Raw genomic sequence first — 21,864 nt, 5'->3', positions numbered from 1 at the left:
CCACTCCCGGTAAGAAACAACCAATCAGAGCTGCGGTCCGTAACTTTTTTTGTGTGTTCAAAGTATACAAAATGTATATAATAAGCGAGTACACCATGAATCCATTTTCCAAACCGTGTTTTTGCTTGTCCTGAATCACTAGGGTACACCTATAATCAGTGTTTATATTCGGACTATTTTAGATTGCTTCGGGGGTACAGCGGCGGAGTAACCCAGTACCTTTGTGATTCTTCATAGACATAAACAGAGAGAATTAGTTCCGGCTACAATGTCCTTCCGCAACACGCAAGCAGTTCTGTTTATTAACCGCTAGAGCGTCAAAAGTTACCGACTGCAGCTTTAAGAAATAAGATAAGACATTCTTGAGGCCTAATGCACTCTCGCTTTCTGTCATTTATTTTTTAGTAATATCTTATATGTATTTTCTTGAATTATTTTTTGATTGCTTGCTGAGCATCAACATTTGGACTTACAAGTGCAGGAAACCAAACAAAGAAAATGTATGGAACCTAAGTACTATATATAAGCTACTATAAGCACGTGGAGTGCTAGTCTTTTCTCCCACTGGAACAAATGATTCTTAAAATATACTTTTTCATAGTATTATTTTAGGTACGCAGGAATTAATTGTCCCAACCAGACAGAGAAGAATGATTCAGAGGTATGGAAATAAAGGCCTAAAAATGTTTGGTGAGTAAATATATATGTAGTGTATATGGCTGACAAGACATTATTTTGGGGGAAAGAAATGCAAAGTCATGCATAATGTACAGTATGTTGCACTGGAGCAGATGATTGGTACTCTGTTTAGTCTCTAATAATGCCTTTATAAGTTGAGACAGATTTAGGCTCATGTCTGGAGTTTGTCTACATTGGATCAGTGAGCTCCTCTGACTGTTTTAATATACAATTCACAGTCATCCAGTCAGACAGCACCTAAGTTTATTTCCTGTATTTTTGAGAATAGTTTAGTCATATGCATTTTACAGATAACAAACAAGATCACCAATGTGCATGATTTGAGTGGAGTAAGTCAGAGGCATAAGGAGTAAAGTTTCTCATTTAATATTCCTCTAGTCAACTGAGCTCCATGCTGCCGAGTGACCGCCGCTCCCTCAGGCATCAATAATACAAGAGGAAGTTATTGTTCCGCTACAGGCGACAGCAACACAGAAGTAAAAGGTTTGTGGGGAGGCTGTGCTAGGCCTTTCACTCAATCCACTCGGGTTTCAGCTGCTGTAGACAGGCCTCAGACAAGAACGAGAGGATTTTGAACATCAGTGAAGGGCTTGATTGTGTGCTGACGGTGGCCTAGGGACACTTTTGTTTTATGACAGCTGTGGGCGACCTGCTGGCTGCCACATAAGTAAAACAATACCCACCAGGACAAGGGTACCGTTTTACTGTATGTCAGTGTTGGCACAGGTGAAAATGACCTCATGAGATGTCAGATGTCAGAAGAATAAAGTAGGGCTCATAGTGATTAAATTCTGATTAAGTGAGTTATGTAAGCGTTTGAGAAAAAAAAAAAGAGTTGCTTTTTTTTTAGTTAAAAAATGAAATATAAAAAATTAATGAAATACTTAAAAGTTTATGTTGATTTGGCAGTTAAAATGAATTAAAATAAGCCATTTCTATCAGAAGACTTTGAAAGAATTATTATACAATTGATTGTTTATTATACACAGCATTATCTGAAAGTGCTTTATCTATTGCATACAGTATCTACTGTGCCCTGTTTAAGCTTCAGTCGAAAGTAATGACCTACCTTTGTAACTCCTTTAATCTTAATTACTATGAAATTGCCTTGTGATACAAGAGTATACACTCTTGAAGTTCCTTGGCCTTTCTCTTTTCTCATATTACATCACTGATGCTCTGGCCTCTCACTCCAGCACACAGTCAGCTGGCACATGACGGGACGATGTCGCTGAAACATGAAGCTGTGGCTTTTGAGGATCCAACTGAATCTCAAAGACTGGGAGGGGGAGCGGATCAAAAAGTGACAAATGCTGAGAGAGAAGGATGTGGAGAGAAGGATAGAGAAATAATTCACTCACACTCATGCACAATCCTATTTTCATAGATACTGACAGGATCAAATAAATCCAACTTCTTGTAAGTACTAAAAATCTGTTGATTTTTCTAGTATATTACAAATGCCGGAATGTAATGTTTATTTATTTATTTATTTTAGACGATGCATATAGGTAAGTTTTGCAAAAAGGTTTTTACAGTCTTATTTGTAGTTTTTAATGAATGCATAGGTGTAGGTGTAGCATTTAAATGTATTTTTCTAAAAAAAAAAAAAAATTGTATTGATGTATTTAGAAATTGCATAGTTTAGAAAGTGTCAAACTTTTCTTTGTGAAAGTTTAGCCAAGTGACAGCGGATAGTCATAAAGACTATCCGCTGTCACTTTACGCTCTGAATGTCTCCTTCAGCTCCTAAAGGAACTCAAATGCAGTCTTACAATGACAACAAAATGACTTTGTTCATTCTACTTTGAGAAAATGGAACTTAGGATGGGCAAGTTGGGAATTGTAGTGATTTTGCTTATCCTGGAACAACTATCAGCCAATGCTGCAGGTAAGACAATACTGGATGTTCCTGTTGTTGTTTGTTCAGTGACTCAGTTTGTTTCACACTCTAACTTCGATCAATGTTTTCTCTCATTATAGAGAGCAATAAAGAGGACCAGAAGGAGGCGATTTTGAAAGAGCTTGTTGAGATATGGAGGAAGGGTGGAGGATGGAACCCACACAGAGTACAACCACCAGCAGAAAGACAGAAAGATCAACAAATTCATTCCATAGCGAGGAGCATCACGGGAGGCCTTAAAACTCTAGGTGTCCTGCCAAGGAAAAGCAAGAGTCTCCCGTCTTTAAACAAAGCCTTCGATAGAAACAGGCTCTCAGGATTCTTGTATAACATCTCCATGTATCTGCAAGAGATGAGTGCAGAATTAGACGATCGGCAGGAACCTTCTGGTGATGACCAGTTTTGGGAAAACCTGCTCTACTCTGTTCTTCAGTCTGGAAGGGAAGTGTCACTCGGATTATGGGATGGGAAGAGTCCTCCGCGACCTACTTTCAGGCTTCAGGATCTGTTTCTGTCGCTCCGGGGCAGCCCACATTGGGATGGACTTCTGGGGTTGGTGCAAAGCATTTTAACCCTCACTGAACGCCAGCCCCAAAAACCCATCTTGACTTTCATTTCCCAGAACTGGAAGACTATCAGCGCTTTGCTCGAAACGGTTCTGCAAGCTCTGGTCAGTGGGACGTACGGCCAGGCCGTCGCAGGTCTCCAGGGTTTCATCTGTGTCCTTAGTGGACGAAATGATTGTGCCTTCAACCTGAGTTGGCTTGAGCAGCTCATCAGCTTTATGGAGACCAGGAACTGGAAACCTGTGGTCAGTCTGCATCCTCTGAGTGTGGAGAACAATCAAAGAGATGCCACACTCTCTTCGGGACGTTTTAAACCCTTCCTCATGCCACCCGAGGTGCTTCGTGAGGAGCAGCTCTTGTTGAACCAATTGGGCACTGATTCGGAGAGCATTGCTTCTATGCAGGCTCTGCTTCTTCAGGCTTTGTCGAGGTCAAGCGCAGGAGAAAGGGCAGTACAGTTCGCGGAGCGTAATCCTGCCCTCCTGTGGGGCTTGGATAACCTCAGACATGGATTTCTGCACAATGTCGGCCGCAGCGTGTATGGTAATCTGAGAAGAAAAGTGTCACATGTGACCAAGGCACTGCTGGATGATGTCAGCAGCATGGTGGGTGAACCACAGAACAGTCACCATGGAAGATGTTCTGTAGGCAAGTTAGAGCACTGCTACTTTACACACACTCTGCGTAACGCATAGAATGGTTTATCTGTAACATTCATTTAAATCAGAACATCAGGAAAATACATCTGTTGCTCTACACTTATATCTTTCTACTATTCTGTCTGTCGTTCTGTCCTTCTATCCATCTGTTGCTACTTCAGTTTAAATCAAGAAATTTGATTTCAAAAGGCATTCTCAATTTAATTCTGAACGGCGCACAACTATGACAGAAATCACAATGGCATTGCTAGTCATTAACCAGATCTCTGTAGCTCTAAATCCTATAGCTTGGATAATCTCCTGTTTCTTTTATGTGGGTAACCATATACCACTGGTATTATGTGCCCAGCTATGCTGTTACATCAAGGCCAATAGTATAATACAGAGGCTGGCTCTCCATTTTCTTCAATTAATCAACATTGTTCTGCAATCATCTGTGATTTGTATATAACTGTTCACCCAGAACTTTTCCATTGACTTTTGTTTCTTTGTAAAGGTGACCTCAGGCAGTTAATATTGTGGTAAGTGTCATGGATAAGCAAGATTTAAATTATTACACTATAAGTATATAGTAAAGATTATTGTAAATGAACGGTTTTGTTGTCCTCTTTGTACAGGGGAATTAGACATAACTTGACATGGAACGCTCAAGCGATGGGTTTCAAGTCAGATGGTTTACCCAGCAGGCCGTCTCTGATGACCTGCCCCTCTACAGAGGAGGAAACAAGGACTTTGAAACCTCAGCGCTCATCTAGAAGACCTAAACTTCACCAGTTCCAGCCAAAAGTCCAAGAGCAGAGTGATTCAGACCCCTCACCCTCAGCAGAGATTCTGGAAGCTGCCTGCAATGCCTCCATCCCTGGTCTCACTGGTGTCTCAAATTTTACTCTCTTTCTCTACTGTAATCTTTTCGATGGAGAGAATGGCTCACAGGACCCTGAAGTCAACCATTTTGGGGTAGACCTGTACGCGACCTGCTCCGATGCTGCTTGGTACCTCTCGGCAGCGGAGGAAGATTTTCTTTGGGTTCACGTTTGCAGCGAATTCTTCGCTCACGAGTTTAACAGGACAGTATGTGCCAACTCTACATTCTGGCTTCAACGTGCACATCAGGTAGATCGAGTTACTTTTGGTTTGTTACTATGAAGCTATTAAAAGGTTAGTTCACGCAAAATTAATATTCTGATCATTTTGGATGCATATTGGATCATTTACTCACCTAAACCCATGCTTAATATTTGAAACACAAGTTAAGATTATTTAAATGAAACCTTAGAAGCTCCTGTCCTTCCTTTAAAAAAAAAGTCCAGGTAACCAAAAACTGAGAAGATCCAAAACATTTAAAAAAGGCATTTTAAAATGCATATATGTGAATTGCATGGTTTATTTCACAATTAAAAGATTTAATTTACTTTTAAACAATGATTGACACACATACTGTACAAAGAGCACATTATGTAAGGTAACCACAGAATCTCAAATATACGTGTACGATGCACTGAGAACCAGTTTTTTCTAATATACACACAACCTTCCATATGTACAATATATGATGTAGTCTGTATATATGTGAATTACAGCTAAATTAATTTGTTGAGTTTCTTCACAAGGTCTCCTCATATGGATTTTTTAAATAAACTCCTTTATGAACTTTTTGGAGCTTCTAAGTTTTAGTTACCTTGACTTCAATCTAGGGACAGAAACCCTTTTAGGTTTCAATAAAAAAAAAATCTTTCTTTGTGTTTCAAAGATAAACAAGTTTGTAGTTTGGATTGAGGAGGATGAGTGAACTTTTTTGCAATTTTTGAGTTAACTATCACTTTAAAGTTTTTCTACGTTTGCAATCACCTTGCTGTGAAATTTTCTCAGGGAGAATCTTCACGGGATTACCAGTACCTCAATCAATCAAGTATTGATGACCTCTGTCTTCAACTCTCCAACGATGTTTCTGGGGGATCTTCTCCAGATGCTACAGAAGACTGCTTAACACTGCTAAGCAGCAAAACTCTTACCGCCCAGGATTTTAGAAGATGTTTTCTGCCCAATAACACAGCCCTTATTGCCTCTTTGTGCGGAAATGATTCGTCTCAAATACCTCAAGATGGGAGCTGGGCAGCCGAGTACTGCTCCAAAGCCATCCCTAATCACTCTCATGGGGTCCCCAAAGAAAACTGCGATTACTCGAACTGGAAAGCAGAACATTTTATGAACACCACCGCACTTGAGATTTGCAGCAATAAAGCTGGTTTGAAGGACTATATTTGCAAAAACGCCACACTGTACCTCACATTGGTTCTAAAGCAACCTTCGTTCTTAGACTACTGTTTGAACTCTGAAGAGAAGCAGGGCACCAAGTGCGTCCTCCAGAAGCTGTTTGACATGCTGCCAGCGCCGTATGACTTCGACACGTCTCAACTTTGTGTAAACCCCTTGCCTATTCTACAAGAGGCTATTCATAAGCTCACTCTATGTGAAGGAGTAGTGGATGAACGCGCGGGATGGTTAGCTACGGTGAGCTACGTGCTTCGAGTGTTGGACTTTGTGGTGGGGCTCTCTGCAGGTTTGGAGGAGGGACAACGAGAGGTGCGTCAGAGCCTGGGTCAGGCCATTCTTCTGGCCAGCCTTCAGGACAATGCTTCCTTCTGGACCACTCTACGGCCCGATGCATCAATAAGTGTCCTTCACACTGTGGGCGTCTTCCTGAAGACAGAGCAGAACTCCACCTTAAAAGAAGATCTTTTAAGCTGTTTCAGTGTACGTCATGCATTTAAATATTGCATCGTTTCTCAGGCTAGTATTTTCTTATTATATCACCATGCATTCAGTTTAATGCATTCAGTTTCAAAGGCTTTTCTCCCCAGCAGCCTGTCCTGTGGGATCTCATTCAGAGGGAGGGCAACTCTTCTGCTTTAAGATTTATAATGCAGGTATTACTCATTCTCTCTGATGCTAAATTATCTAGTCAGTTAAACCAAGGGTTTTCAAGGTTTTTGGTGCCGTAGCCCTATATGATAATCTCATTACAGAAGACCCATTTTTTTTAAATATACTCTCCATAAAGAACATTCAACTTCTACAGAATCTTTCCATTGCACAAAAGGTTCTTTACAGTGGATACACTAAGAAAAAAGCTGTGTATATCTTCCTGTAAAGACCTATTTTTCACTATGTGAGAAAGCTAATAAGTGTGATATTATAAACACAAAATGACTGCAAAATTATCACTGTGCAAAAATCATAAGGAATTAGAAATGGGATTTTTCATAATTAAGAAAATTATCTTTATTATCCAAAACTGCACTGTTATGTCTAATTCTAACATTCATACTTTTCAAGGAGTACCTACAGATGCCTAGAGAGAGTATTCGGAGTGTAGTTATGTCGGCTGAAAATGATGCTGTGAAAAGATTCCTTTCCCATGTTCATCAGAGTTGGGATCAACTTCAAGTGGAAACTATACAGGTAAACAACAAAACAACGTTTTAAATGAAGGAGGTCAGTTCAGATGTTGTTCCAAAACAGCGAGATCTGGTTGATAAGCTGATCATTTTCATATTTACTTTATAATGAACAGTATGTATATTAATTTTGAGATTTGTGAAAAGATGCCATTACAATAACTGATATAGTACCATAATGCATCTCTATTTAGAAGTCCATATATACGCACCATTCACAGGTCTCTCCAAAAGAACAAGAGGCCATGGAAACCATGACAGCTGCTTTCATTCACAAGTTTCCACGTGTCACACCAGAGCTTTTCATCGACCTCTCCCAGTTTCTACCGTACATGTCTGTCTCAGACATTATGACCTTCCCTGCCTCCCTCATGGTCAATCAAAGTGTGTAAGTGGATCATATCAAAACTCTATTTTATGATTTAGTCCAGTGTCCTCCTAATTCAATTATTCACATGCTCCAGACTGCTGGCCATTAGTGATCACAGCTCTGAGATGAAGTCGTTACAAAAACAAGCCTTCATAAAACGCCTGTTGCAGTCCAACGTAGCTGGAGATGTGCCTTCGTGGCCTCCTCACTTCCTCAGCTCCATTCTGCCTCTACTTCCACATCTCCCAGTCAGTCACTTTCAGCAGCTCTCATCTCAACAAGTAAGTAATATCTCATTTGGGATGTCTGCTTTTTTCTTTTCACTTCCTGAAATTAATGTGAATGTCCGACAGCTCATGCCCTTAATGGAGATGCTGGGGAACAGCAGTCTGGATGCCACACGGGGGCGCCATGTACTTCGTACCGTGTTCGGCCGAGGGAAGAACCTGACGAGTGACAACATAATGAAGTACAAATTCAAGTTCCACATCATATGACATTTGTAAATGTATAAACAAATAAAAGACACTGTTTCCCAAAACAGGTTAGGAATTCTCATTTGTTACCTGAACTCTGAGGACTTACAACAGTTATTGTCTTCATCGAATCTCTCACCCGTCCTGTGGAAGCAGCTGGCACAATGTGTATCAGAGGGACACATCAGTGGAAGTGGCAGAGTGAGCCTTGATTGTTTTGGATGTTGTGCATCGTGTAATATTATTAAATTTGAGAGTTCATGAAGAGTTCTTTTATCTACAGCTTTCACACTGGCTTGGGGTGGCCCTTAAATCTTTAAATGCCAGTGTCTTGTCAACTTCGACAATGGCTTTGTTACATGGTATGCTGCCACAAATGGGTGCTTCATTTTTGGAGCCGTTGTCCTCAAAAGAGTTGTTGGCTCTGGTAACTCTGCCCGGTATACCAACTTTCCCACCTGCTCAGGTAAGACCATTAGAATGAAAGCTTTTTTTTGTTTCTTAATTTGAACAGGATGCACAATTGAAATTCAATTTTCAATACAAGGAAGAAGAATTAAATTAATTTTTAACTTGCCTGGAATTGCATTAGCATTAATGATTCTGTACATCAGGGATGATTCTGGAGGGCCAATGTCCTGCAGGGTTTAGCTCCAACTAAACATACCTACCTTGACCATTCTAGTAAACCGAAAGACCTTGAATACCTTGGTTCAGGTCTGTTCAACTGGAGCTAAACTTTGCAGGAGAGTGGCCCTCCAGGAACAGGATTGGATGCCTGTAAGATGGATGGATGGATGGATGGATGGATGGATGGATAGATAGATAGATAGATAGATAGATAGATAGATAGATAGATAGATAGATGTTGTTCATGGAACCATAGATGCCATCGAAAGATTCCTCTTCCTATAATTCCAATAGTGTGGCCAATTCAATTCAAAGTCCAACTCGTGAATTGGATGAAGCCAGTTTCTGAATTAAAAATTTTCTTAACACTGAAAATAGTCAGATTAAATATATTGCATTATTTTATGTATATACTGTATTGAAACATTTTCCATTTCTTTTAATGCAGGCATTCCATATACTGAACAAAATAGCAGAAGAAACCGATGTAAGCTGCATGCTGTACACCAGTCCAGTTATGATGCTTACGTTTAGTGAGTCTTGTGTTCACAGTCTCAATCCTGTTTAGTTCAGTGCCAACATGCTCTGCAGACTGAAGCCATTGTTTCCGGGTCTGGGGCCTTCTTTCTTGAGAAAGTTGGTTGGACTTGAATCTACAACTGATTGTCGGTGTTGGAGTTTAATGCTGGCTCACCTGCAACCTGGTCATCGAGCGATGGTTCATTTCACACTCCAACAGGTTTGAACTTCTAGTGCTTAAACTCTGTACAAACCAACCATCATTTCCAATCTGCGTTCATGCATTAGACTTGGTTTGGTCTGTTGGTGTGTAACACATGCTGTTTGTTTGAAGGCTCTGGAAGGCACTGCAAATATAACTCAGCAGTTGGAATGCCTTCTGCCATTCGTCTCCTTGAGGAAATTAATGTCAGATCTAGACGGAGAGACAGTCCTTCGTCACATATCTTTGTATAAGCACATGCCATGGTCTCACCAACAGGTACAAACCTCATTCCATACGTTTGGTTTTGGCAAACTTGCTTTCTCTAGTTCACAGACTGTCAGTGTTGCATATCAAGCACAAAAAAAATAAAATTCTTCAGATAACCCTATCCAGGAAGATCAAATCTTTTTAATGTTAAATTTATATTTTCTCTCAGAAATTGATATGAGCATTTGAATGAAACTATAGAAGCACTGAATATTCAGCTCTTGCACTCTGTACATTACATTTAGTGCCCTGTACTGCTCTTGCCAGACAAAGCTGATCTCAAGTTCTTCGGTGGATTACTTGTCATGCTTCAAAGGAGCCTTTCAGTAAATTAATAATCTGAGCCCCTCAACTGCCATCAAGCAAATTGATCTTAATGTGGTACAATAGCCTCCACCAGGGAATATGAATTAATAATCACCCACATTAAAGAGACCTTGTCTCAGCCAAAAGTGTATCAGATATAACCTCAGGCGATCCAGTTTCTCAGACTCACTTGTTGTATTTGACACAACAGGCTCAAATGCTGTTCAGAATGATTCAGCGGACCGTAAACATCACAAGAGAGTCAATACTGTAAGTGATATCTAGCAATACTGTATTTTATGATTGTTGACTGGTCAATCAAGACTGGAATTTTCCTTGGAAAATTCATTCTGGTTTTAGATGCATCATAATCTGGATCTCTAGCATTGTTTTTATATTTGTGTTGTTTTCAAATTTCATAAACATTCATACAATTTTCTTTGCCCCCCCGCACTGAAGAGGTTTAGGTCGCATTGCTGGTGGCATGAGCTGTGAATGGCTGAAGCTTTGGGTGAATGAGTCAGGCTTTTCTGATTTGTTGCAATTCATCACTAAGTTGCCAGGAGGACTTAGACCTGGTTTGGTAAGAATATGAGAACTCTTATTTATATACACATAAACGTTAAAAGTCTTTGCTGTCCGAATGCAGAATTCAGAGATGATAATATTTTGATTAAGTAACATTATTTAAAATAGTACACTGTACTTTTGTACCCCAAGTTCCTCACCCTCACAAATTTGACATAACTTGGTATGAAAGGGAGGTGGAAAATGAACAACATTGATGTTATGTTTCAACAGAGGAAATGCGTTGTGCTGGACCTACAGAAACGGCCTGATATTGATCTAAATGACTTGGACCCCTCATTTGCTGCAAGATTACCGTAAGATCAGCGGTTGTCTATTCAGATTCTCATTTGTTTGTCCTTTTACATACACGGTCTTTCTGTTTTATTTTGTCTCTCAGGCTGACCATGTTGGAGCACCTGTCTAACTCCTCTCTCATTAGTGTACTGGACTATGTTCGACAACACTTTATTGACTTTCTCCAGCTTCCACGACACAAGCAAATGGCCCTAGCAGAGAAAGCAATCGATGTACTCGTAAGCACTAAGTTAATGTAGGGGAACATTTCATAGGTGTTTCCCAGTGACCCAGACGAACTATGCCCTCATCCAGTAGCTCATATTGTAACCAAATTTTTATTTTCATTTTTATTTTTCAGAAGAAAAAAAAATAAATTAAAATCTAGTTTTACTGTTGCAGAATGCATTTAAAAAAATGTCTTAAGTTGCTGGGGAACATTTGTTGCAATAGCCACAAATAATAAACACATTGTATGGGTCAAAATTATAAATTTTTCTTTTATGACGAAAATCAATACAATATTAAGTAAAGATCATGTTCCATGAAGATATTTAGTGAATTTCTTACCATAAATATATCAAAACTTTGTTTTTGATTGGTAATATGCATTGCTAAGAACTTCATTTGGACAACTTTAAAGATGATTTTTTTAGTATTTAGATTTTTTTGCACCCTCAGATTCCAGATTCCAAATAGTCGTATCTCAGTCAAATATTGTCAGATCCAATTTCTCAATCTCAATTTCTAAAAATGTTCCCTTATGGTTTTGTGGTCCAGGGTCACACATGTGGAATATATGGACATAGTTAGGTATTTAATTTAATATAATTTTTTTGCTGTGATGCAAAGCTGAATTTTGGCATCATTACTTCAGTCTTCAGTGACACATCTTCCTTTAGAAATCATCCCAATATACTTATTTGCTGCTCAAGAAAACATGAATATTGTTCATGTTAAAAAACATTTGTGCTGCTTGGAATCTTTTTGGAAACTATGATCCTGACTGATATTATTTTTCCAGGATTATTTGATGAATAGTAAGTTCAGAAGAAGAAAAAAACATTATGAATAGAACATTTAGTACATACATTCAATTGAAATAAATTTAATGCATCATTCTTTACTGAATAAAAGTTTTGATTTCTTTTAAAAACCCTTTTACTGATCCTAAATATTGAATAGCAGTATATGTCAATACAAATCAAATATGCCAAATAATCAGATACACAATACACATTGTTAATTCAAAATTCCTTCTTTTCTATCCTTTGGTCTCCACTGATAGGGCATCTCTGAAAATGGCCTCACCGGGGCCTCAATGGATATGCTCGGTCCTTTTCTGCCCTTCCTGGACAGAGATGTGTTAGCTGACATAGACCGAGAGTCTCTGAAACTGCGATTAGAGGAACTGAAACAATATTGCCTGCCCTCCAATACCTTCAGAGAAATAGCAGCTTTGCTCACAGAGAGAAGCATGCTGGGGTGAGATAAAGTCATTCTATTTTAATCCTCTTTGTTCTGACTGCAACTGCAAAATGTAGTTCCACATGACAAGCTGGGAATTTGACAAAGCCGCTGTTGTATGCAACAGAGATCCTAAAACATGGACGGTTGGGGATGTTGAGCATGTGGGTAGACTTCTGTTCACCCTGTCGCCTCAGCAGATAAGATCCCTACCTCTGGTAAGGGAAACACAGGCCTTTCCAGTCAATGAAAGCTCAATATTGTGCAGGATATCATCACGTTGAACATCCTCCTTCTTCCATCAAGGGTGATTTAGGTAAAGACACAGTTGAGCAGGTCCTGATGAGCCAGTGGCTTTGGAAGAGCAGCGAATTGGGAAAGGCTTGTTTGGATCTGAAAGGACTACGAGAAAAGATGAACGGTCTCACCCATGGGATCGTTAAAGTTCGATGGTGGATGAGAAGGGGTGAGTTGTGTGTGCTGCATTCATCTACAGCAGTGGTTTTGTGCCCCCCCCAAAAGAAAACTCATGACGCAAAACATCCTCAAACTTACAATTTTACTTAAAATTCTTAGATCTTAACGAAAAACAAAACAAATGAATTTATACAATGTCGGAGCATCAATTCTAAAGTAAAAAAAAAGTAAGTGATATACAGCCAAGTATGGTGACCCATTCAGAATTCGTGCTCTGCATTTAACCCATCCAAAGTGAACAGGAGTGAACATATACACACACTGTGAACACACAACCGGAGCAGTGGCCAGCCATTTATGCTGCGGTGCCCAGGGAGCAGTTGGGGGTTCAATGCCTTGCTCAAGGGCACCTAAGTCATGGTATTGCCGGCCCGAGATTCGAACCCACAACCCTAGGGTTAGAAGTTATACTCTCTAACCACTAGGCCACGACTTCTAACCCTAACCCTAACTGGCCATCACATCACAAGTAAAAGGTTCTCGAACCCAGTCATATTTCTCCATGTCAGTGAAGTAGTGACTGAATTGTTCATTCATTGAGGTGAGGTGACTGGCAATGGTGTTGAACATGATGTCAACTCGCATGCAGTTTGTATCCAAAAATTCTGATAGATTTGGAAACATGTCAGTGATGCCTCTTTGTAGTTTACGTACCCACAAGTTAATTTTTCTCCTGAATGCATTTATTTTGTCAATTGCCTCCAATATTGTGTAATAACATCCTTGAAGGGAAGATTTAGTCTATAGGGACTACTGAAAATGTCTGCAAGGTAGGCAAGTATTAACATCCACCGTTGGTCAGAAAAAAACAGTTTTAGATCAGGTTCGAACACTCGCTCTAAAACCTTTCCACGTGAGAGCCACCGCACTTCTGAACGGAAGAGTAGCCAATCATGGGCTGCTCCCATCTCTGTGCTAAGAGATGTGACTTTAGCGGTTTTGTCTTTTACGAAGTTGACAGCTGCTACTACTACTTTCAACACATCATGCAGGTTGGGTGTCATTGACTTTGATGTAAGTGCTTGACAATGAAGCATACAGTGAGTGGCTGCAATCTTTGGATTTTTGGCTTTAATTCCGGTGACAACTCCACTCCTGTGCCCAGTCATTGCTGCTGCACCATCAGTGCAAACAGACACACATTTTTCCCAACTCAGATGTTCTTCTACCATGAAAGTTTCCAACATTTGAAAATTTCCTCACCTGTACCTCTCCCCCCAAGTTCTTTTGAAAATAAGAAATCTTCCATAATTTTATTGTCCCATAAATATCGAATGTACACTAGCAACTGTGCAGTGCTGCTAACGTCAGTGCTTTCATCAAGTTGAAGCACAAACTGCTTTCACAATCACAATCTTTCGGTCAGCTGAGATTTCACATCAAAAGAGATGTCTTTGATACGTCTGCTTACAGTATTGTTGGACAGCGGTATGGATTTAATCTTGTTGGTGGCCTCCTCGCCAACCATCACTCTGCACATATCCATTGCTTCTGGAAGTATTACTTCTTCCCCAATCGTGTGAGGCTTTTTACATTTGGCTATTCACAGGCCTACAATGTACGATACTTATTGTCTTTCTCAGTTTTTGTTGTGATGATATTTGTAGCTTTTGCTTGATGTATTCTTCTTTGTTTCTCTGGAAAAATTCTTTACTTTTATTTGCATGCTCTGGGTGAATTGTTGTCTGTTGAGTTTATATGGTTTTAGTGCTTCAACGGATAAAATTCAAGCACAGCATGCACTGTGGTCTGCCGTCACTATATTCCATAAAGGCATATTTTATGTAAGAGTCATCAAATTTACACAGTTTAGGTTTTTTTTTTTATTCTAGGCTCTTCTGTATTAACCTTCTCAGCTGAGAAATTACATCCTCTGTCTAAAGACTTATCAATTTTAAAGGAAGCTGGCTGTTCACAGAGTGCTGTATCCAAGCATGTTAACAGAAAGTTGAGTGGAAGGAAAAAGTGTGGAAGAAAAAGATGCACAACCAACCGAGAGAACCATAGCCTTATGAGGATTGTCATGCAAAATTGATTCAAGAATTTGAGTGAACTTCACAAGGAATGGACTCAGGCTGGGGTCAAGGCATCAAGAGCCACCACAGGCAGATGTGTCAAGGAATTTGCAATGTCATCTGCTGGTGTTGGTCCATTATGTTTTTTTGAAAACCAAAGTCCATGCACCCATTTACCAAGAAATGTTGGAGCACTTCATGCTTCCTCCTGCTGACCAGCTTTTTGAAGATGCTGATTTCATTTTCCATCAGAATTTGGCACCTGCCCACACTGCCAAAAGCACCAAAAGTTGGTTAAATGACCATGGTGTTGGTGTGCTTGACTGGCCAGCAAACTCACCAGAGCTGAAAACATAGAGAATCTATGGTGTTTTGTCAAGAGGAAAATGAGAAAAAAGAGACCAACAAAAGGCCACTGTGAAAGAAACCTGGGCTTCCATACCACCTCAGCAGTGCCACAAACTGATCACCTCCATGCCACGTCGAAATAGGGCAGTAATTAAAGCAAAATAAGACCCTACCAAGTATTGAGTACATGTACAGTAAATGAACATACTTTCCAGAAGTCCATCAATTCACTAAAAATGTTTTTCTTTATTGGTCTTATGCAGTATTCTAATTTGTTGAGATAGTGAGTTAGTGATAGTGAACAGGTGGGTTTTTGTTAAATGTGAGCCAAAATCATCACAATTAAAAGAACCAAAGACTTAAATTACTTCAGTCTGTTCACATTGGATTTATTTAATACACAAGCTTCACAATTAGAGTTGAATTACTGAAATAAATTTACTTTTACACAACACTTTAATTTATCGAGATGCACCTGTACTGTTGCCTACTAGGACCCATTCCAAGCTGTGCAGACATTAAAGGGACATTTCCATCGGCCTGGAGGTCTTATCAGCTGAATCGAATGAAGACGAAGGAGTTGAAGACATGTGTTGAGTTCATCGGTCAGGATGACACACTTGATGCTGAGCAACGTGAAGCACTTTGGATGGAACTCAGACCAGTTAAGCTACTTTTGCTTGACCAAATGTTGTTGCTCATTGATTATCAATGTTTTATCTCATGACAACCATTATTTTAGGTGTATAAACCAGTGAAGCAGCTTGAACCAGAACAGGTGTTGGAACTGGGTTGTATAGTGACAGAGATGGGAGAAAGAGAGCTACAGGCTGTCAACTTGTCCAATCTGGCTGTGGTGGCCCATCTTGGGGACCTCAATGGGTGGAATGCAAAGAAAGTATGTTTTTAGTTGTTCGGATTAGCCTTAAGTACTAAACAGGAAAGATACATCTAGTTATTTTTTAAACAGATGAGAGCAGTTGTCCTTGGTATATTGAAGCGACTTAAACAAAAGCCTGAAGAACTTGGTTTTGTGGAGCTTGCTTCCTTTGGACATCTGCTTTGTGGCTTCAGTTCCTCTGAAATTTCCCATCTAGAGCCGTTCAACCTGAGGTAAGTGGTGAAAATCAGTTTACACAATTCAAATACAAAATGATTCACCTCAAAACCATTTAATGCATTGTGTTTGTGTCCATTAGTGTGGCCGCTTTGTTTCTTGGGGAGATGGTGCTGCCGTGTTCTGAGCAACAGGCCGAGGCATTGACGTCACGTCTATCCAGTCCTCTGGGCTTTGGTCCAGTCAGCAGCTGGGGCTCTGAGGTCTTCACTGAGATTGGGACTTTGGCAGGTACTGACGCTGAATTGGATTACAGTCAGTTCAATGGACAATATACACATGCCAAATTCCCTTACGAAAAATAACCATGGTTCTATTACAGTAAAACTGTAGTAACCCATGGTTTTTTGGCGTGTTGACTACCATTTGTATAACCACAGATTTACTACAAATACCATGGTTAAACTATGGTTAATATAGCAAAACCATGGTTATTTTGTGGTTACCATGGTTTAACTATAATAACCATGGTTTTTTGGTTTTATTTGTAGTAAAACCGTGGTTAATTTTCGTAAGGGTTGGGCAGGCCTACAAAAAGAATAAAACAAACGGATTCTGTGTCCTCAGCTGGGCTGGAGGATATGGTATTGTCTGCACTTATAAAAGAGCAAGTGGAAGGACTTACACCAGCAGCAATTACCCTGATACCTCCGAGAAAATTTGCTGTGAGTGATTGATATCCATGTTTTCATTTATTCTCTTTCACTTTCTATCCTCCTGTTAAGACCACAATATTTTACTAATTGTCTAAAGGCACCTTCACGTGAACCCCTGCTTGGCAGATTATCTCAAGTGAAATCTGGTCATTCCAATAAGAATTGGTGCCATTGAGAGTTGTGAGAAAAAGAAAAAAAAATCAATCACCATGAAGATTATGCTTGAATTCATGTTGGTCATACACTTTTGACTGGCTGTTCTGTCATTAATTACTCATAATATTCCAAGTTCTTCTCCCTACTATTAGAGCTGTTAAAAAAATCAAATGTGATTTTCATGCGCATCTCGTCAGTAAAGGCACTCCTGTAATTAATAGTATATCATCAGCACATGCGTTCAGATCAGCGTTGGCAGGTTTTCACAGCAAAACCTGCCCAATTGCTTCTCAAAACTAGCCCTATCGCTTTTCTAGGTGGTTCCCTGATAAAAATTGCATTCCCGGGGATAGCCTGTAATAAACATTTTTTGGCAGGTTCCCTCTGTAAAATGAGCATTTTAGGGGCTACATACAGTATCATGTTATTGTGATTAGGGTCCCTTCAACCCGTGGACTTGGCAACACTAGTTCAGATGGAATGGCATTTACTACACATAGCCATAGTTCTCTGACAACTTAAAATTGTGTTCAAAATTGGCAATGAATCACCTGCGATTTTGTGAAGATTGTCAGTGAACTACGGTTATGTGTGGTAAATGCCGTTCCAGCTGAACCAATGTTGCCAAGTCCACGGTTGTTTTTCATGTCCGTGGGTTGAAGCGACCAGAATAACATGATAGTTAGTTAAGATGCTAATTTTACCAGGGGAACCCCACCAAAAGTGTATTTTATCCCCCGGATTTAAATTTTTACAGGTAATTTTGGGCTAGTTTTGAAAAGCAATTGGGCAGGTATTAGGGTTTTGAAACAACATGAGGGTCAATAATTAATGAAACTATTTTTGGGGTGAATTAACCCTTTAACTGAAAAAAGGTCCATTGTCTGTTGTCAGTAGTGTAGAGTAGCCACAAACAAGAAAATCTGTGTGACAAACGTGAACCTTTTACGAAATCTAAGGATGGTTGAAATCTTTTATCATCCAGTGAAATTTTCAGTCATTCATATTAAAATAGCTGGATTTCACCTGTGAAATTTGCAGAAAAACAGTAAACATGACCAAACCTTTAGAGAGTGTATACATTAAAACAGTCTCAGAAAACTTGAATCGGTCAATTCTTCTACTTTATAGCACCCTTGCTAGAGCCAAATGCATTCAGACAGACACTTTGGTTGTGGTTCCACATTACGATGGTTTAAAATAACCAAAAAAAAAAAAACCTTTGCAATAAAGACCCCAAGCTGTTGCTGAGGTTGGTTCATCAGACATGTTTCTCATTATTTCAGGTGGTATTCAGTGCCACGCAGCTGTCTTGGCTGAGCTCTGAACAAGCGTGTGCCGTGACAGAGGAGCAATGGGCACAATTAGACAATGAACAAAGACAAGCACTTGGCATGGCCCAGTATGAAGGCGAATTAATGCTTGAGCACAGAGGTGAGTAGTATTTTGGATGTTGTTATTAGGATTCTCAACTAAATATGCTTTGGTAGATGAAAAGAATTGCACATGGTAATTGTTGATGTGTTATTAGTCTGTCATTTTACTATAAAAATATATTTGTCTCTGCAGGCAGGAACCAGGCTCCATCGTTATGGTTTGCCGGCAGCTCCAGAAAATGTTTATTAGTTTTTGTCTGTGCATTGTGGATACTGTTATAAAGATTATAACCTGAGGCTTTTTATTTGTTCCTCTTTATTGAATCCTTAAATATAAAATAAATGCCAACTCAAACGCAAAACTATTACTTCAAGCATTATTTAAAGTCAACATGGGTGTTGTCAGAACAGCTGATAAAACAGAACAATAATCCACACGACTCTACAAATAGAAAACGGTCACAATATGATGGTGGATTTTGATTTGAGAGTACAACAGGGGATAGACTTTTTTCACTGGAGGAAGTGTTATTATGGATTATGGAGTTGTATTTTTGCCAGAGGCAACAGTTTAAAGTTAAAACGCCATAATAATGGATTTCTTACAAACATGCAGCTCTTTGCTTAAAGGGCACCTACTAAAATTCTAAATTCACTTTCACATATCGTTTGGACATAAATGTTTATTGGCAGTCTGTGTACGCAACCACCCTATAATGATAAAAATCCATCCACTCCATATATTATTAGATTTATCACAATCATCACATTTTACCAGCCCCACCCACAATTATTGATTGACACACAATCCACCATGTTTATATTCAAGCTATAGCACTTAAAAGTACCATTTAATGTAGGAAATGTCTTCTTATTAAGGCTATAGAAGTAATTCAGACCAGAGCAGTAAGTGATTCTTTGCTTTTATTTTATTCTTTGGATCATATTCATAGCATAGACAGCAGTATTGATACTGTATATTATGCTGATGTCATTTAATACATAGATCTAATATAAACATGCAGTCTCTTTCCCATATGTTTACCTTCACAAATATAACCAGCTGTGTTTTTGTAACTCAGAAAACTGTCTATCAGAAGTTTAAACTAATATGGCTTTAAAACTCATGATTTAAGCGCAATAGACATGATATTCAAAACCAAACAAATGTTTTATTTTTATTTTTATCGCAGTTATGAGCTGTAAAGGCAGTTCTCTATTCTGGAAAAGAGGGCGGGGAGCAGGAGCTAATTTGCATTTAAAGAGACATGCTCTAATACAGCGTGTTTCTGTTTCCACTCAAATTCTGCATTTTCAAAATAATATAATAAATGATTTTGCAATGAAACTTCATACATTCTTTGGACTCTCATTCTGATGGCACCCATTCACTGCAGAGGATCAAATGGTGAGCAAGTGATTTAGCTTCTGAATTACTCCAAATCTGCTCCGATGGAGAAACAAATTCAAGTAAATTTTCAGTTTTGGATGAACTATTCCTTTAAGTACACTAAATAAATTCCAGTGTTTGGACATAATTGTTTAGCCAATTACTTTAGATACTGTATGTCAAAGATTTTGGGCTTGTTGCCTTTAAATAATAATAATTAAAAATAATAATAATAAAAAAAAAGATACAGAGAACTATTTTGAACCAGTGAATACCGAGGTTCAAATACATCTTAACATGCACACTATCTACCATGCCGCCAATATTAAAGAATCCACCATCTCTTGCATGGTTCTGTATACACAAATTAATCAGACACTTTAATAATGCACAAATAATCAAACCAGATTCTAGACCATATGATGATGCATAAATTTTGTGTTTACGTGCAAGACTTTTGCAAACAAATCTAACCCTTTCATTACTGCTGAGACAGCTGTAGCTTTTGGGTTAAGGGGCAAAAGCTTTTCAAAAAGTTTCATTCATAATGAAATACAGTGCGCTAATAAACTGTCCGTCTGCATAATGAGTTGTCAATCCATTACATTGCCTTTCACGAAGAGTAGCCTACTGACAAATAAAACATAGCTTGACCTCTTGTCATCAAGCCACCAGTGCTTGAATATTAACATAATGACAAGCAAGCGGGGAAATATGAAATATACGCTTTGAAAGGTGATCCCGCTTGTCGTGACCATAATGAGTTTGGGCTTCAGGAGCTTCATTAGCTGGATCATTAAGTCAGCTGTGGGTAGATGCGCCCAATCTAATTGATGGGCGCTCGAGAGGGGACGCACTTAACCGCCTAATTTGCATTCCAACTCATCGCACTACCCGAGGAGTGGTAAGACTGCTGTTGTGCTTAATGTTCAAATTAACATATTTAAATTTTCTAAAATACTCAGAGAGTTTCATGATCACGTTTATGATAATATAAAGAAGAATGAACAGATTCAACGACAGGCTTTTGTACGAACATAAAATCCTACAAGTTTTGAGTTAGTTTTGGGGTAGATCTATCTATCTATCTATCTATCTATCTATCTATCTATCTATCTATCTATCTATCTATCTATCTATCTATCTAATTTAGTGAAAGGTAGCGTGAACAGAATACAACAACATTGTACGCTAAAAAGTTGGAAGATCAGTTCACTTCTAGTGACCCAGCTGCAGTTTAGAAAGGTCTAAAAGCCATGAAGTTGTTTGAATAACTGGTTCGGACTTATACAAATGACATCACTGTATCCCTGCAGTTTGCCCACCGACTAAACAGGTTTGTAGATGATGCAGTCAACATGGGACTGCACCTCATCCTGCAGCATCTGGATAAATCTGGGACTTATGTTAGAATCCTGTTTGTGGACTTCAGTCCGGCCTCCAACAACATCATCCCAACAGCCCTCCAGACCAAACTAACTCAGCTCTCGGTCCCTAGCTCTATCTGTCAGTGGATCACCAGCTTTCTGACAGATAGGCAACAGTTAGTGAGACTGGGGAAATTAAGGTCCAACAGCCGCTCCACCAACACTGGTGCCCCTCAAGGTTGTGTCCTCTCCCCACTGCTATTCTCCCTGTACACCAACAACTACACCCCTAAAGACCCCTCTGTCAAGCTCCTGAAGTTTGCAGACAAAACTAGAGTCATCTGCCTCATCAAGGTCAGAGACGAGTCTACTTACAGACAAGAGGTTGAGCAGCTGGTTTTGACTTAAACTGGAGCTCAACACGCTCAAAACAGTGGAGATGATCATGAACAGTTAAATATTCCCTGCATTTTGCAATAAAGATATGTGCAATAACCTTATATTTATTTGTTATCACCTACATCCTAATACATCCCTGCATTTCACTCTATCATATTTATATTCTATAATCTA

At 39.2% G+C, this 21,864-nt stretch overlaps 1 protein-coding gene across 2 annotated transcripts; it reads left to right on the top strand.

Annotated features, from left to right (window-relative positions):
* The first annotated feature begins 350 nt into the window (after positions 1-350).
* Positions 351-18,884, top strand: LOC113105575 (stereocilin-like). Of its 2 annotated transcripts, XM_026266719.1 has the most exons (34): positions 351-500; positions 602-690; positions 1,078-1,182; positions 1,896-2,118; positions 2,198-2,210; positions 2,446-2,590; positions 2,683-3,816; positions 4,324-4,348; positions 4,445-4,940; positions 5,697-6,581; positions 6,692-6,754; positions 7,164-7,289; positions 7,507-7,673; positions 7,750-7,936; positions 8,009-8,124; positions 8,200-8,332; positions 8,415-8,597; positions 9,210-9,248; positions 9,330-9,500; positions 9,615-9,761; positions 10,270-10,328; positions 10,518-10,641; positions 10,860-10,942; positions 11,026-11,161; positions 12,211-12,407; positions 12,517-12,607; positions 12,696-12,855; positions 15,724-15,893; positions 15,972-16,127; positions 16,200-16,342; positions 16,429-16,577; positions 16,914-17,011; positions 18,445-18,592; positions 18,728-18,884. In XM_026266719.1, exons 6-34 carry the CDS (start codon positions 2,515-2,517, stop codon positions 18,814-18,816), a joined length of 5,751 nt encoding a protein of 1,916 aa, XP_026122504.1. In that variant the 5' UTR covers positions 351-500; positions 602-690; positions 1,078-1,182; positions 1,896-2,118; positions 2,198-2,210; positions 2,446-2,514; the 3' UTR covers positions 18,817-18,884. The 2 variants fall into 2 exon arrangements, with proteins under 2 accessions (XP_026122504.1, XP_026122505.1); XM_026266720.1 differs by lacking the exon at positions 2,198-2,210.
* Positions 18,885-21,864: the final 2,980 nt, after the last annotated feature.

Source organism: Carassius auratus, chromosome 7 (genome assembly GCF_003368295.1).
Source record: "Carassius auratus strain Wakin chromosome 7, ASM336829v1, whole genome shotgun sequence".
Lineage (NCBI taxonomy): Eukaryota > Metazoa > Chordata > Actinopteri > Cypriniformes > Cyprinidae > Carassius > Carassius auratus.
The sequence above is the reverse complement of the archived record's forward strand: the minus strand, read 5'-3'. Positions and strand labels throughout refer to the sequence as shown.

Bases quoted from the DNA above. Each gene is read 5' to 3' on its own strand.
- LOC113105575 (XM_026266720.1), top strand. From the start codon at position 2,515: ATGGAACTTAGGATGGGCAAGTTGGGAATTGTAGTGATTTTGCTTATC. The intron at 9,501-9,614 runs GTTTGAACTTCT...GTTTGTTTGAAG, and splicing joins TTCATTTCACACTCCAACAG to GCTCTGGAAGGCACTGCAAA. The intron at 10,329-10,517 runs GTAAGTGATATC...CCCGCACTGAAG, and splicing joins ATCACAAGAGAGTCAATACT to AGGTTTAGGTCGCATTGCTG.